The sequence below is a fragment of the Galleria mellonella genome, unplaced genomic scaffold (genome assembly GCF_026898425.1).
Source record: "Galleria mellonella isolate WM207_F2 unplaced genomic scaffold, CSIRO_AGI_GalMel_v1 utg33, whole genome shotgun sequence".
In the NCBI taxonomy this organism is placed as follows: Eukaryota; Metazoa; Arthropoda; class Insecta; order Lepidoptera; family Pyralidae; genus Galleria; species Galleria mellonella.
Genome location: NW_026442079.1, coordinates 8,475,522 through 8,489,962, shown reverse-complemented (window position 1 = coordinate 8,489,962; position 14,441 = coordinate 8,475,522). Strand labels below are relative to the sequence as shown.

Genomic DNA, 14,441 nt, shown 5'->3' with positions numbered 1-14,441 from the left:
AATTTATTACAAAATAATTGATCTACTTATACAAAAGTTTATGTAGGATATATTATGAAATCCGTGTTAAAATCTGTTACGCACTATAGAAAAAGTAAGCAAAAAAACAGATACAGACAGCGACATTGTTTTATACTATTTAGTGATTCATAATCTATATCAATATAACATTTTTAGTCAACGTCAGATATGAAATAAGACTATAACGAAATAAGATATACAATGCAATAGACAAAAAATACTCTGCCTAAAAATAATACAAACTCATTTGATAGTGCAGTCATACTATTAAAATAAGAAAAGAAGCAATAACTTTTTATCATGTATTTATATTTTGTTGTTATAGCTATCTTTAATTGACTACATGTCAGTGTTGTTATCATGTTCATTCATTGTCAAAAATTACCGTTGCAAAAGGTCGATTTTTGATAACGTTAAAACCAGATAAAACTAGTAATACGCATATGATAGACATGGCTTTCGGATAAAAGAACAAAAACATACCTGCGCAAACGAGCATACATCGCCGATGCCGACAACATTAACTGTGAAGTTGCGATAAAAGTCAACAATGTCTAATGCGCGCCACTTCATCATATACAAGACAAAAGGAGATACCAGCGGGCTGAGAACTTCGAAGAGGATATACACCTGTACAACACAAACAACAATGATTAAACTATAATTAAATCGCAATTGTCAAAAAGTAATTGAGATTATATTTAAAAAAATGGCTAGATATAAGCAATCAAATCCAAATCCGTATATTTTGGAGTAAAATCACATGTGTCTGTCTGTGTCTGTGTGTATGACAAATTCCAAGAAAATGGTTAAGAATAAAAAAAAATTTTAGAGTATTTTGAAATAAATAATTATATAATAATAAAAACTGATATATTTTAACTAATCGTTTGAATATACCAGAGGGAGACTTTGTACAAAAGTCGATTGCTTGGGTACCTCTGTCCCATTCTTGTTTCTACCGTGAAGCAGTTGTGTTTGCATGGCTGTGTTTCGGTTTGAAGGGTGGGATATGGCGTGAATTTACAGGGTACAGAGGAATAACACCTGAGTCCTCAGGAATGACAACGCGTGGGGGGTATCATGGGCGAAATAGTGTACTCTGTTATGTCCATGGTACTGATCATGTCTATAGGCGACGGTTACCACTTGCCATCAGGTGGGCCATCAGCTTGTTTGCCATTCTAAGTTGTATAAAAAAAAAATCTAATCGTGAATTCGGCACGTCTAGGAATGTTTTCCAACTGTACAGTACGTGCTACAAATAACATTACTAAATCGACTTACAGCTCTAAACTGAAACAACTGTTGGAAGAGAGCAGCCACGTTTTTGGTGTGTGCACGGCCACGCCACGCGGCAGGGAGATAGTGTACATGTCCTAACACTTGTACGAACAACTCTTCGCCTCGTGCCGGGCCCGTACACCCTGCGCCCAGACGCTCCTCCTCGCCAATCAAAGCCCTATACCGAAACAAATAAATGATAAATAAAAACTTTTAAGACTTCAGAGATACATATAATATATCTGTTATATAATTAGTTATTATTTATATATTTATTAATTTACTATATACTATGTATGGTTATTTATATACGTATTGTATGTGGTTTATGTGTGTATATTTTTTGTAAGTATATTATTCTATATGCTTGTATGTTTATTTATCATAAATTGTTATCTCTTAAAATATTTATTTAATTTGCTATTTTCTTAAATCTGTGCACCGCCATTTGCTCTCTCTGTTTGGCGTGGTGGTTGACTGGTAGAGAATGCCATCAGGCATTAAGTCCGCCCTGTAGACATTTTTCAATGTGTGCAAAAGTATAAATAAATAAATATATTAAAGATAATATGATTATTTTCATACTAATATGATCAGTGTTAATATTTGTTTGTTTATTTATATATAACATAGACTACTTTTTATCCCAGTCAATCAATATACATCGGACCAAGTAGCGAAATACTGATATTTACTATATCACATTACGATCCAACTGCTCGGAAGGTTCGTCCCATTCCTAAAATAAGATCAAGCTCTACATGATACCCGTAAAAACCATCACAGTTAATTTTAGTTCATTCTATCACTCACCTATCATTTCCATTATCATATACTTAAAAAAAAAATCCAAATACTCTTGTTACATGTGCGTATAACGTTTGACGTAATTGAATTTGGATGAAACTGAAATCATATCGAATAGAAGTCAATGACATAATGGTTTTGGACTCTTTTGGCGCTTGTTCGATGTGACTCTAAATCGATCTCATCTAAAGTCAACGTGCTGATTTATTTTGTTACGTAACTTCAAATACATATAGTTAGCATTCATACAAAATTATAAAATTACAAAATTCAGCTATCGATTATAATAATCAAGCCGCAATCACGATTTTAAATTGGGTAATTAAAACCTCTGGGCTTGCATTTCTCCCCATAAGATATTATTTATATTGGTCTACTATTATTACACGTATTGGATTATATTTCAAATTTTCATTCCTTGCTAATAAATGATATTGATACATATAAAAACAATACAAGAAATGAGACGAAAACCCAACAACGGTCAGCCTCATCTAGAAAATTAATGTAATCAATAGATATTGTACAATATGACGTAAATGCGAAAAGCTACTTGATTTTTTAAAGGATTTTCATTACCTGGCTATAGCGACCACGCAGCCCAGTATAGTGATGATGGTAAGCACGTGTTCCACAGCAAGAACGTCCTCGTCGTACACAGAAAGCACCACCAGCACGCCGAGAACACTTGCCGCAACGAACACGACATTTCTGTAAAATTGTTTATTAATGAAACTTTTGAACAAGATAAGTTTATTTTCTTATCTTGTTCAAAAGTTACTAAATAATAAAAATATTTTTCGACACATACGTTGAAACAAAGTACGAGTATTTTGAATATCATTTTCTCATATATTATTCAGTAGTAAAATTTTCTGAACCCTTATTACTTTGTCCGCTGACCCGTCAGCCATTACAGCAATATAAAATATTGTAAATAAAACGTTGGATTTATTATTATATTTACATTTCATAGGAAGACGTAAAATATTGATAAATAATCTCTACGACTGTTATACTGTTATTATATTATAACACAAAAAAATATCCAAGTCTAAATGCACATATAATTGTAAAATCCCATAAATAAATAATATTCAATTTAAACATATACAATACAAAGGTAAACATCACACGCACATGTAAAAAATCGAAATTTTCTTCAAAAAATCGAATGTACATATCTTGCTTAGCAATTTAAATACACCACATATTTATATCTGAAATACAACCAGTATATTTAAAATGATATAAATATTTTGAGCCTCCCATAATAACAAACCGTATCCGGCTGCCAAATTAGTATGGCAGGCTTAAATTTTTTCATTACTGTGTTGTTTGGGATATGTGATGCGCAGAGAAGAGAATGTGGTAAAAAAGCAAATACGTATGAATATGAATGATAAATACAGAGGAAGGCCTAGAAAGAGATGGACGGACTGTAAGAAAGAAGACATGGCCAGAAAGGGAGTGACTAGTGAGAAGACTGTAAATAGAGGTGAATGGAAGAAGAGAACATTACGCTGAACCCAAAAAGGTATGGAGAAAGGCAGATAGAAGAAGTTTAGACTCTTGTCTTTTTTCACTAGTGGAACACTCCTTTAAAAATGCTAATTGTTTAAATTTAATCCTCCAGTATTTAGGTTTTATTAATTGTTTACAAAAACTTTAAAACATCAATGTAATATTAATACAAAATATATCAAAATAAAAAAAAGTAAAGCAAATCGATTGTCACAGGTTCAATAAATTAATTTATGCATTACTGTACTACTTAATAAAAGTTACAGCTCTAATTTTAGATTGACCTACTCGTATACTCACTACACGGGTCACTCTATACAATGTACGCACATAATGCAATGTACATTTGTAATGTAATAGCGTATTAAAAGGTCCTTATTTAGGTGTCGATTGTGGTGTTTTATCATGAAATGCAGAATTGTTAACAATTCCCAGATTACAATCTACATGCTGAAGGATTTAAAAATGGGACTTGTGCCAAAAAGAGGTTTATTTTTGTATAATTATAACTTCTTGAAAGGATGATAATGTTGATTCGATAAATTATTTAATAGAATGACAGTAATAAATAAAAGATATATATATATATATATATATATATATATATATATATATATATATATATATATATATATATATATAATATATTCAATTGTCTGTTTGTCTGTTTGTGATGATGTGAAAGCCTTTGCAGGTAAAAAATAACAGTTCTTACATACCTCCTTCTTTATTGCCGACGTTTCGACGTGAATTGCAGTACCTCCTGCAAAATGTCGGCAATAAAGAAGCAGGTATGTAAGGTACTACTTTTTTTTTTAATTTATTTAACACTTTATTGCACCAACATAACACGATTTGTTAAACAATTTTCAATACGTATAGTGTAGTACAAAAGGCGGTCTTATTGCTAAGCAATCTCTTCCAGACAACCTTTGGGTAGAAGGACTTTACCTGTAAAGGCTTATAAAGAAGCAGGTATGTAAGGCACTATTTTACCTGTAAAGGCTTATAAAGAAGCAGGTATGTAATGCACTATTTTACCTGTAAAAGCTTTCACATCGCGTTAAGTCCCGATTGTGTGTTTAAAATATGTGTAAACTATGGGAAAGTTTAAAATTAATAAATAAATTTATTTATTGCAAAGCAAAATCAATAACCGGAGAATGATTCGAGGATTTGTAGACATTTTTATTATAATTTATTAACAGGTTCGAAAATTTACCTCTCGACAAATTGATTCAATGATCGAAAATGGCTACCGAAAGATAGATTTTTCAAGATATTAATAATCTAGAATACCCAATTGTAGGGTTACGCAATTATAGTACATATAAAAGATTGTTTTAATATTATTATTCATATAAAGGAACTTATACAAGCAGGTATTAAAATTCTTTCAGTTACACAAGCCTAAATTAGATTTCAACATAATATCATCTAAACATCTTTGTATAATCTTTTTGAGTCATTAGTAATTCAGTAGAAATTTATTTGCGCACATTTAGTTTACTAACATTATAAATTCGAATTGTGAATTATGAGAATTGCTCATAACACAATTTCATAGTAATACTTATATTATCCGGTAGGTACTTATTGCAAATTAATAATAATTAAAATACCTCAACAACAACATAATCCAGATATGACTTGTTATTAAACAAAAAAAAAAAAAACAAATTGACTGTCATTAATAGGAAAACAATGATGCACTGACTTCGATTAGTAGGTACATCGTTGTATCCACATAAAGAAGACCTTAAAATATAAATATACTCTTTTGTAAACGTTTGCGTCGTAGAATTAATACTAATCAATTACCAATTGTGCTTTGTATTAAAGGTCATTAGTGTAATGATTTATTATATTATGCGAGTCAAAGATCCAGTTGATATTTGCTACTTAGTCACCAAAAAGTTAATCGTTATTGAGAAGGAAAAAAAAATAAATATAATATATATATATAGACAAGACTATCGAAAATTTAACATGTAAAGCTGGTAACTAGAGTGTATGAAATACTATTATGTAATTGTTATTTATTGAAAAGTATACAATTTAATATTATGAAATTCATAGGCAAAGACTGAACATCTCTCTAGTAGCATAATAGCATGAGGCTAATGGTTTATAATATAAAAGTAGCACAGAATATTATAGGAATCGCAGTAAATAAATGTCTATCCTAATTCCAGAATACATGCAGCAATATTCTTGCCAATATTAATAAAAATAAATCCAGAAGTCTTCTTCATATTTTATACAAATAATAACACATGGATATGACGAAGTTCTAAAATATCGGACTGTTATTTTGCTATGGTAAAATATTTTTCGGGAGTTTTTTATAATTTTATTTTTTCTTTGTATTTTTTCCGCAATTATTAAAACAAATTTCAACACCCCATAAATTATTCAATAACACAAACAATGATATGAAGTAATGTTAGTTCAACTTATAACACAAATATTGATATAAAATTATATTGTAAGTTGTTCTTGTTGCCTATTTGAATATAGAAAAATGGTTCACGCTTATCTCCAAAACAGCTACACTGACTTAAATGAAATCTGTTATGTTTAATTAAATTTATGAATGTAAATGGAATGGTAGCTCCACCAGCGCTATCAGTATATACTGACGGAGTAGTAGTGAAAGATGATAGATAAGGAAACATATCAGTTATCTGGGCATGACGAATTTTACAAGAATTAACAATAGATAGATAGATACTCTTTATTGTTTCCTCCAAAAGATTACAATAGTAAACTCCACGTGGAAGAGAACCTGATCTGGTATATTGTTAGCAATGGGATTTTTATACCCCATCATTAACAATACTTGGTCCCCTTGTAAATGTGTATTGTTTCCACCAACATAAAAGATAGGAAAGTTTTTATTGTGACAAGTAACCCTCAATATAACGAACCTTTTTGCCTATGTAACTTTGTGCTATTAATGTTGCTTTACCTGTCGGTAGCGATAGGAGGCAAAACAATGTTTGCCGGGTCGGCTAATATAGGCATAATCACAATTAAATCACAAGATTAATTTTAATATGGCCAGACACTTTTATCATTGACACATGCTGACATAGATCTATCTTGTATTAAGCTCTTTGTAGAAATAGATAATAAAAGATCTTACTTGGCGATAACAGTGGTTATGGGCGACGTGAAGCTGGCTAGGTATTTGGTGGCGGGTTTGTGCGCTCGGGTGAGCCGATCCCTCAACTCGTGCTCCAGCTCGTTGAAGTGGCGCAGCGTTACGCGCGCGTACAGCGACCACGTGCGCAGACCGAGCGAGCCCGGCGACCGCTTTATCAACTGACACAAAACCAAAACAGGCCATTCGGTCAAGGGCGCACATATACGACAATCGACGTTATATCGCATGTCATTGTCTCAACAGATGAGTAATGTGCATTGTCTGATTAGACTATTTGAATATTGCTAAGCAAAACGCTACTACGTACAAAAATAGGCTTACAAGGATATATAGATTATTAAAGTACTATATGGTCAAGTTGTTTGCTTCAGCGTATTCAAATACAATTTTAAAGGTTGAGATTTTAATGTACCGTAGTCGACATAACAATTTTGTTTCAAACAATATCAGATGCATCATCATAGTAAATATCATGAATTAATCTGTAGCTTATTGACCGACTCGCTCCTCGCTATAAATGATTTTAATATACATGACGAATAAATATAAATAATCCGAGTGAAACTCAGCACAACAATAAAAAACCAAAATGCCTTTACCTAATTATGCACCGATATTAAAAATAATATTGTAACATTAAAACATACTGAGATTTCTGTGGAAATTTTGAACTTATGAAGAGAATAAAATGGTGTAACATATTAATTCTGTTTAATATGTAATGATACCTATATTTTAAATATATTTTTTATAAAAAATTCGCTAAGAGAAAAACATTCTAGATCAAACATATAACATTTTTAACTAAATCTTTTAGCTGTACTATTCGAGACCTATCAATTTAACCTGAATATTTAATTTGCTTATGAAAATCAGGCTTATTAACTACAAGTGATAACAAGGTGCGACGTCTTTTCCGTATGTAAAAGGATAAACGCCGTACTTTTTTGTCAAATGTCAGATATAAACACACTATTACATGATGACAAAAATGCCCTTGTACGATGCTGGTGTATATCTGTAACCGTATATTAGATAATGTCACGACAATTAATTGATAGACATTAATAAACAACTTTAGTTGATGGATAAATGTATTTATTTATTTACGTGTTTTAACTGAACAAATAGATCGATATCTATTTATTAGTATTTACTTACACAATTAGTTGTTACTGAATATACAAAATTACTTTTTACTAAGATCGATTTAATTAAATTTTCGATTCTGCTATTAAATAAATATTCCTGAAATGGGTAGCATAATTATAAACAAAATACCAAAGAAAATACTTATGATGCTTAGTTAGTTGTCAGTTTAAAGGGTGGGTTTTGACATTGAAATTAGAGTGTGCAGAGGTAGAACATCATGGTTCTTAAAAAAAGCAATGCCTTAGGGATATCCTGGACATCACATTGGGATATACATTATATTGTTCATATCTATAGACGACAGTTGCCATATTACATCAGGTGGGTCGTCAGTTAGGTTATCATTCTAAGTATCTTAAAAAAAAAATACATTACTAACCTCAGCATAATTGAAGAAGAAATATAGAATCTGCCAGGCTTGTATAAGAGGCGCAAGTAGAAAATTTATAAGTGCTAACGCCATTATTTGTTTTTCAAGCTGTCGTGCTAAGACCATTCTTTTTGAGTGATCTTTGTAACATTCGCGAAGCTGCCAGCAATTCTCCCATGGGCTCCATGGACTGGCTAAAGAGAAATTAAATAAACATATAACTATTAACTCTGATATATTTTATAAAACAGCTAAACTAAATTAATAAGTTAAATAAAAATATATCAAACAGGTTAATCCAAAATAAATCACTTAAAAAAATGACATTTCCAAAATGGGCTCAACCATGTAAGTATGTAAAAGCATTTATATTTGATATTATTTTCATGTAATAACAAAAAATTGTCAAACAACTAATCATAAATAACTGTAACATCTGATTTACTTACTAAATAAAAGGAACTCCAAATTCCATTTCAAACCTCTAGATAAATAGTGAAAATTACCAATACAAGGCACATATACTTGAAGTGGGAGTAAATTTTTGTTCACCATCGCCACCATATAATTATCAAACCTGAAACAAAACATAATAACTCACCATACACAGTTACAGATAATTAATTATTTACATTTATATGTGAAAGAAATATTGCTGAGTGGTCCTAGCAAAAAATGGGCCACTCCTTCCTTCCCCGTGGATATCTTAAGAAGCAACTAAGGGAAATTAATGGTCGAGGGATGCCCAGCAGCGTCTGTCTTAAAATATTACTGTAAGCTAACTCTTGTTGCCAACCCGCCTGCCAAGCGCAACAACTACTGACAAAACCCCCTTTATGGAGAAAGCTTACGTTCAGCAATGTAATGACTGATACGATACGATATGTGAAGTATGTAGTTGTAACGGCCAATCGAAACAAAACGATAAAGCGATGGGAAAAAAAGAACTCCGCTTATGTAAGCGTAGTATGGGACGCTTGCTTAAGATGGGGTGACGACTTTAAAAGTGTATTAGAAAATCACTTAATGCCAGTGGTAATACTTTGTGGAGACCTATGTTCAGCAGTGGACGATGGATGGAGTACGTGGAAAGAAATAAGTCCTAACTAATAATAATGGAGTCTAAATAAATAAAGTTATAACAGTTTAATCTTTTCTATAAAGAAATCCGCCTTTAATATTAACAAATCAATGTGACTGGTTATAAAACGCGCAGCCTAAACCAGTTTGAAAGCGTGACATTTCGCACGGGAGTTCATTACACAGGGTGAAATTGACATGATTAGCATCCTTTTAAAAGAAAGTGTTCTACGAGTGAAAACGAAACAAAATGATTATTTTTTTCAAGGAATCAAAATTTGTAAGACGACATAAAATCCTTAACTTCCATATCTATTACTACAGTGTGTCCAACTGTCAAACTAGGATGAGACTTAAATTTTTTTGTCGTTTTTGATGTATATAGGTATCTAACTTTAGAAAAAGATGGCATGGACAATGAACAGTACTTTTAATAAATATCGGAAGAGTAATGAACTTTAAACATATTTTTATTCAAAATACTCCCAATAAGAACGTAACGCAATTATCTTATCTCTGTGTACATTAGACAAATCGGTAACTTGATACGATATTATATTTTTAATAAACAAAACACATCTATTGTCCATCTCAAATTATGATTTACAAGAAATATCTGGAAGCATTATCTTGTTCAAACAAAGAAAGCTTGTTTGAATGTACTCAACACGTAATACATGGCAACAGTTGACGACTACTATTATCTTTCTATTCTTATCCCAATTATTTATTTGGGGTCGGGACAATAAGTTGTTCTCTTCCATTCTTCTCTATTTGCAGTGATTTCCGCATTCACTCCCGTTTTGACCATCTTTTACAATCTTTTTAGCCCTTTTTCTGCCCTTATAGCTTTCCATATTCATACTTAACACGTTCCTAAATAGACGACTATATAGAGCGTAATAATATATTTACGCTTACATATGTACATGCTTTGAGGGAACAAAGAAAACTTAAGTAAGATAATATATTCAATCAATATACCTGAGTATTCTATGATAAATATCTAATTCGTTGATCTCTTTCTTGTGGACACACATGTGGTGTTCCGGTTGAGCTTCCCTCACCTTGTCCTGTATAGTAGACCAATTGACCCACGCTAAATCACTCTGAAACAAATGTATCAGCCGTGAAAAATATTAACTTCAAAATAAAAACCACTGTTACTATCATGGCTGGGCGGCTTCATACAGGCTTTATTTTGTAAGTTTTCTACGGCTTTGTTCGCCTGTTAAGTTAGAATCTAAACTACCAATATACAAAATTTTATTCAAACCTGTCCAGCCTCTTAAGCGTGATTGGGTAAAATACATACAAACATGTTGATAAACTTTCACATTTATAATAATAGGATTTTTCTCCCTAGGAATGAGAAAGAAGTATTGACAAATTGTTGTTTTACTCAAACACCGCACGGACTATTTGAATTAAAGCAATAACTACATGTGTTATTTTTAACCTACATACGTCATAGTTTAATTTATAACTCTAAGAAACATGCTAAGATAAATAGATGGCGGTGATAAGAGCGTTGAATGACCTAATACTTGAACTGCGTATATACATGTATATATGGACATATAACGCATGTCATTAATTACATAAGGACTATTTATAAAAAGTATGTAAGTGCATATGTTACATTTTACTGGATAATAAATTACCAAAGGGAGACTGTATCTACGTGGATGCCTCTATGACACACGTTTCTGATCGCGAAGCATCTGGTATTTGCGTGATAGTAGTTTGGTTTAAATAATGGAATATATAATAGAAGCGAAATTAAAAAGTTAAGCAGCGACGTATGAATAGTACTATATATTGTCACTGTATATTCTGTAATAAACATGATCCTAATGATGTTTGTAGGTGATAGTTACTACTTTCCATCAGGTGGGGAACGTCAGCTTGTTCACTGTTCCAAATTGCAAGAAAATAAATAATAAAAATAGAAAACACAATCACCAAATTAAAGACTGAATAGGTTATTATTTCTAAATTTATCGTGCAATAATGTCAATTAGTAATTGAACATAATGTAAAAATATTTTAATTTTTTTTTCTATAATATTAGTAACCTGTTAGCTGCATCACGCTATAATAAGTAGGGTATATATGATGGAAGCGTAATTATGACGAATATTTGATAGTTATGTAATACATGTACGTGTGTTATTATGAATTCTTCTTTACAAACTTACTTCTTTTATTTTGAGTGCATTATTGTAGAATAACTTTGTATCATAAGCGTAATATAAATGGTATATTGATAAAACTAATCTCATTAACCAAATGACTCCACAAATTACGATGACACACCACCTAAAACAAACATTTAAGTTAATAAAATTTTCTTATATTACTTGAAATGACATAAAGGTTAACAGCCTATCAGATAAAAAGTGGTAACTGTCGCGCATAGAAATGAACAGCCTCATGGGCATCACAAAATGTATATTTTTTATTCATCATGTACTGGACACAAGTCGCAGTTAATATATTATCATATCGAGTAAATATTGTAAGGAAAGAACAATGACAACATTGATATAATTCATTAAAACCAAAGTCTGTAAAAGTAAAGAAACTGAAAAATTACACACTTGTATAAAAATTCTGCAGCTATCCTACTTGTGTTTACGACCAAGTTTATCGATGTAAACTTGATCATAAACACACGTAGGTTACGACTACAAGCTATAATGGTTATTATAAAATTCGCTGTAAGAATAAAATTCGCAAATAACGCATATTTATACACGTTTTACTAAGTCGCATGCTATAGAAATATATACATAACGCATCTTATATTCAAATGTAATTAAATTCATAGTATATTAATAAATTAATTTCTAATTCAAGGATTACGCTCTTTGTGCAAGTTACGATTGACATATATAATTTATACATAATTGTTACAGATTGTTACATTTATTTGGCTTATAAATCATATTTGGCTTAAGGATGTAGATACATTAATTATTGTCACATAAATTTCCATTTACAAATAAACAAAAACAACATTATTTAGGTTTCTGTTAATAAACCTATTCCATATCATCACTGATTTGCATCTGTGATGATATGGAATAGGTTTTTTTAGAAGATTTTTTATACTACTAACCTTACCAAGTACCTATTATGATTATGATAAATAAATAAATAAATTTATTTTTCCTGAATAAATTTCCCCTTCCCTTCAGAATTTAGAAGAACATTAGCCATTAAGAATTCTATTTTAAATATTAAGTTTGTAAATAGTTTACAGATAGATACAAAATAATATGCTTATATTTACAACCAAGTTACAAGCCTACAATCATATAAGAGCCCCATTAAAACTAAAATCTCAAAAATTAACAAGGAATTGTCTATCATGATGAATTCGAGCCTCACATTATCCTCTCAGGAAATCATTATGTTTCATTCCTGGTGAATTATATACAATAGACCCTTTGACTTTTTCCCCTGCTATTATCTCTCACTTGTACAATCTAATACCACAGACAGGATTAGGACTCAATAGAGTCATTATTAATAATTATATATAATTATATATAATATAATTATTAATAAATAATCTATTAAAAAAAATAACAGCAAGTACATGTTACACCTCATTAATGCAAAGCAACATGCCAATTTAAAGAGCTTATTATATTTATAGTGAGTTTTAATGATCTTATAATGATGTATAATTAAACTATATACAAGTAATGCTTTATTTTACATATAAACATGATGACCACAAGCTATTGTGAAATCACGACATGTAGGCTTATCATGTTCATCTTATCATGCCAAAGATATAGCGGTGAAAGAATTTGCCAATTAATACCTTATAATAATTAGCTAATTCTTTCAACATTATTGATTAAGGTTTGCTAGCTAAATATATATTTTTGTATGGAAAGCTATTATTCAAGTTAAGACAATACAATTGACACATAAAAATTTATGACTTAAAATCTAAAGGTCATCATCAAATATATTTCTCGCTGGGAAACATTTTAATAGCAAAACTAACACTCCCACTAGTGGTAAACTCACTAAACTCTAATAGTTTAAATATAATATACTTAGTAAAAGGTAAACAATTTGACACTTAAGATGATACACATATCTGGGGAAAAGGAATTGTCAGTAATGGAATCAAACACACCCTGAAAACCATATAGGTTATTTCTCATTAAATTCGTCAAAATGAGCTAATTGTTTTGTTTTCATCCACATCTGTCATCTTTCACTGGTGCCCTGCAAGCATGTACCGATAGTGCAGACAGGGTAACAGTTCTATTATCACCCATTAAAAATGCATATACCTCGATCTATATAAAACTAAACCAAATCTTTTATTATGTTAGAAATTCTTTTAACAAGTAAAATGTACCTACTGGAGCATTTTAGTAATACCATACACAATGTTGTTTTTGTCAATCTTTTTAAATTTTCTGAGCATATTTAGGACTAGACATTGCAATGCAATGTATATGTAGCTGCATCTAAATCTTCTTAAGTACTATAGTGGATATTATACAAATGAACTTACCATTGCCATGTTATTCTATCCACGCAGATTGATGGTGGGTATATTACATCACTCAGTGTCAATTTTACAGTAACATTAATATTGGGATCATTTCTAAACAATTTAGGGTAATTTACACAGTATACTAAAAATGTGGAGAACCATACAATAAATATAAACTGTAATAATGAAAATAAATCTGACATTATCATTGGAAAAAATCCCCCACGTACATAGTATCTATACATTCTGGTAAAAAAGGAATCTAAATCATCTATGTGTGTCCATCCCCCTGAAAAAAAAAGAAATTATGATAAACAACAATTTTCTTAAATTATGAAACATCTTATTTATATACAATTTTTTTATGTATATTCTGGTATTTTTTATAGTTGATACAGTCAATAAACAATTAGCATGTATTTTTATAGGAATAAAAATGCATAATATAAACAAATAACCATATTAAAAAAGGTTTTCACATTCACTGATTATATGACAATATA

At 30.6% G+C, this 14,441-nt stretch overlaps 1 protein-coding gene across 1 annotated transcript in view; it reads right to left on the bottom strand.

The window, feature by feature from the left end:
- Positions 1-14,441, bottom strand: part of LOC113517055 (autophagy-related protein 9A) — a 29,988-nt gene that overhangs the window by 14,181 nt on the left and 1,366 nt on the right. The window contains exons 2-10 of the mRNA XM_026901586.3: positions 13,957-14,227; positions 11,609-11,729; positions 10,392-10,516; positions 8,777-8,904; positions 8,337-8,521; positions 6,785-6,963; positions 2,692-2,823; positions 1,309-1,483; positions 505-651 (exon numbers count right to left, since the gene is read on the bottom strand). Coding sequence (XP_026757387.1) covers positions 505-651; positions 1,309-1,483; positions 2,692-2,823; positions 6,785-6,963; positions 8,337-8,521; positions 8,777-8,904; positions 10,392-10,516; positions 11,609-11,729; positions 13,957-14,227 — 1,463 coding nt within the window. The remainder of the gene's footprint in view (positions 1-504; positions 652-1,308; positions 1,484-2,691; positions 2,824-6,784; positions 6,964-8,336; positions 8,522-8,776; positions 8,905-10,391; positions 10,517-11,608; positions 11,730-13,956; positions 14,228-14,441) is intronic.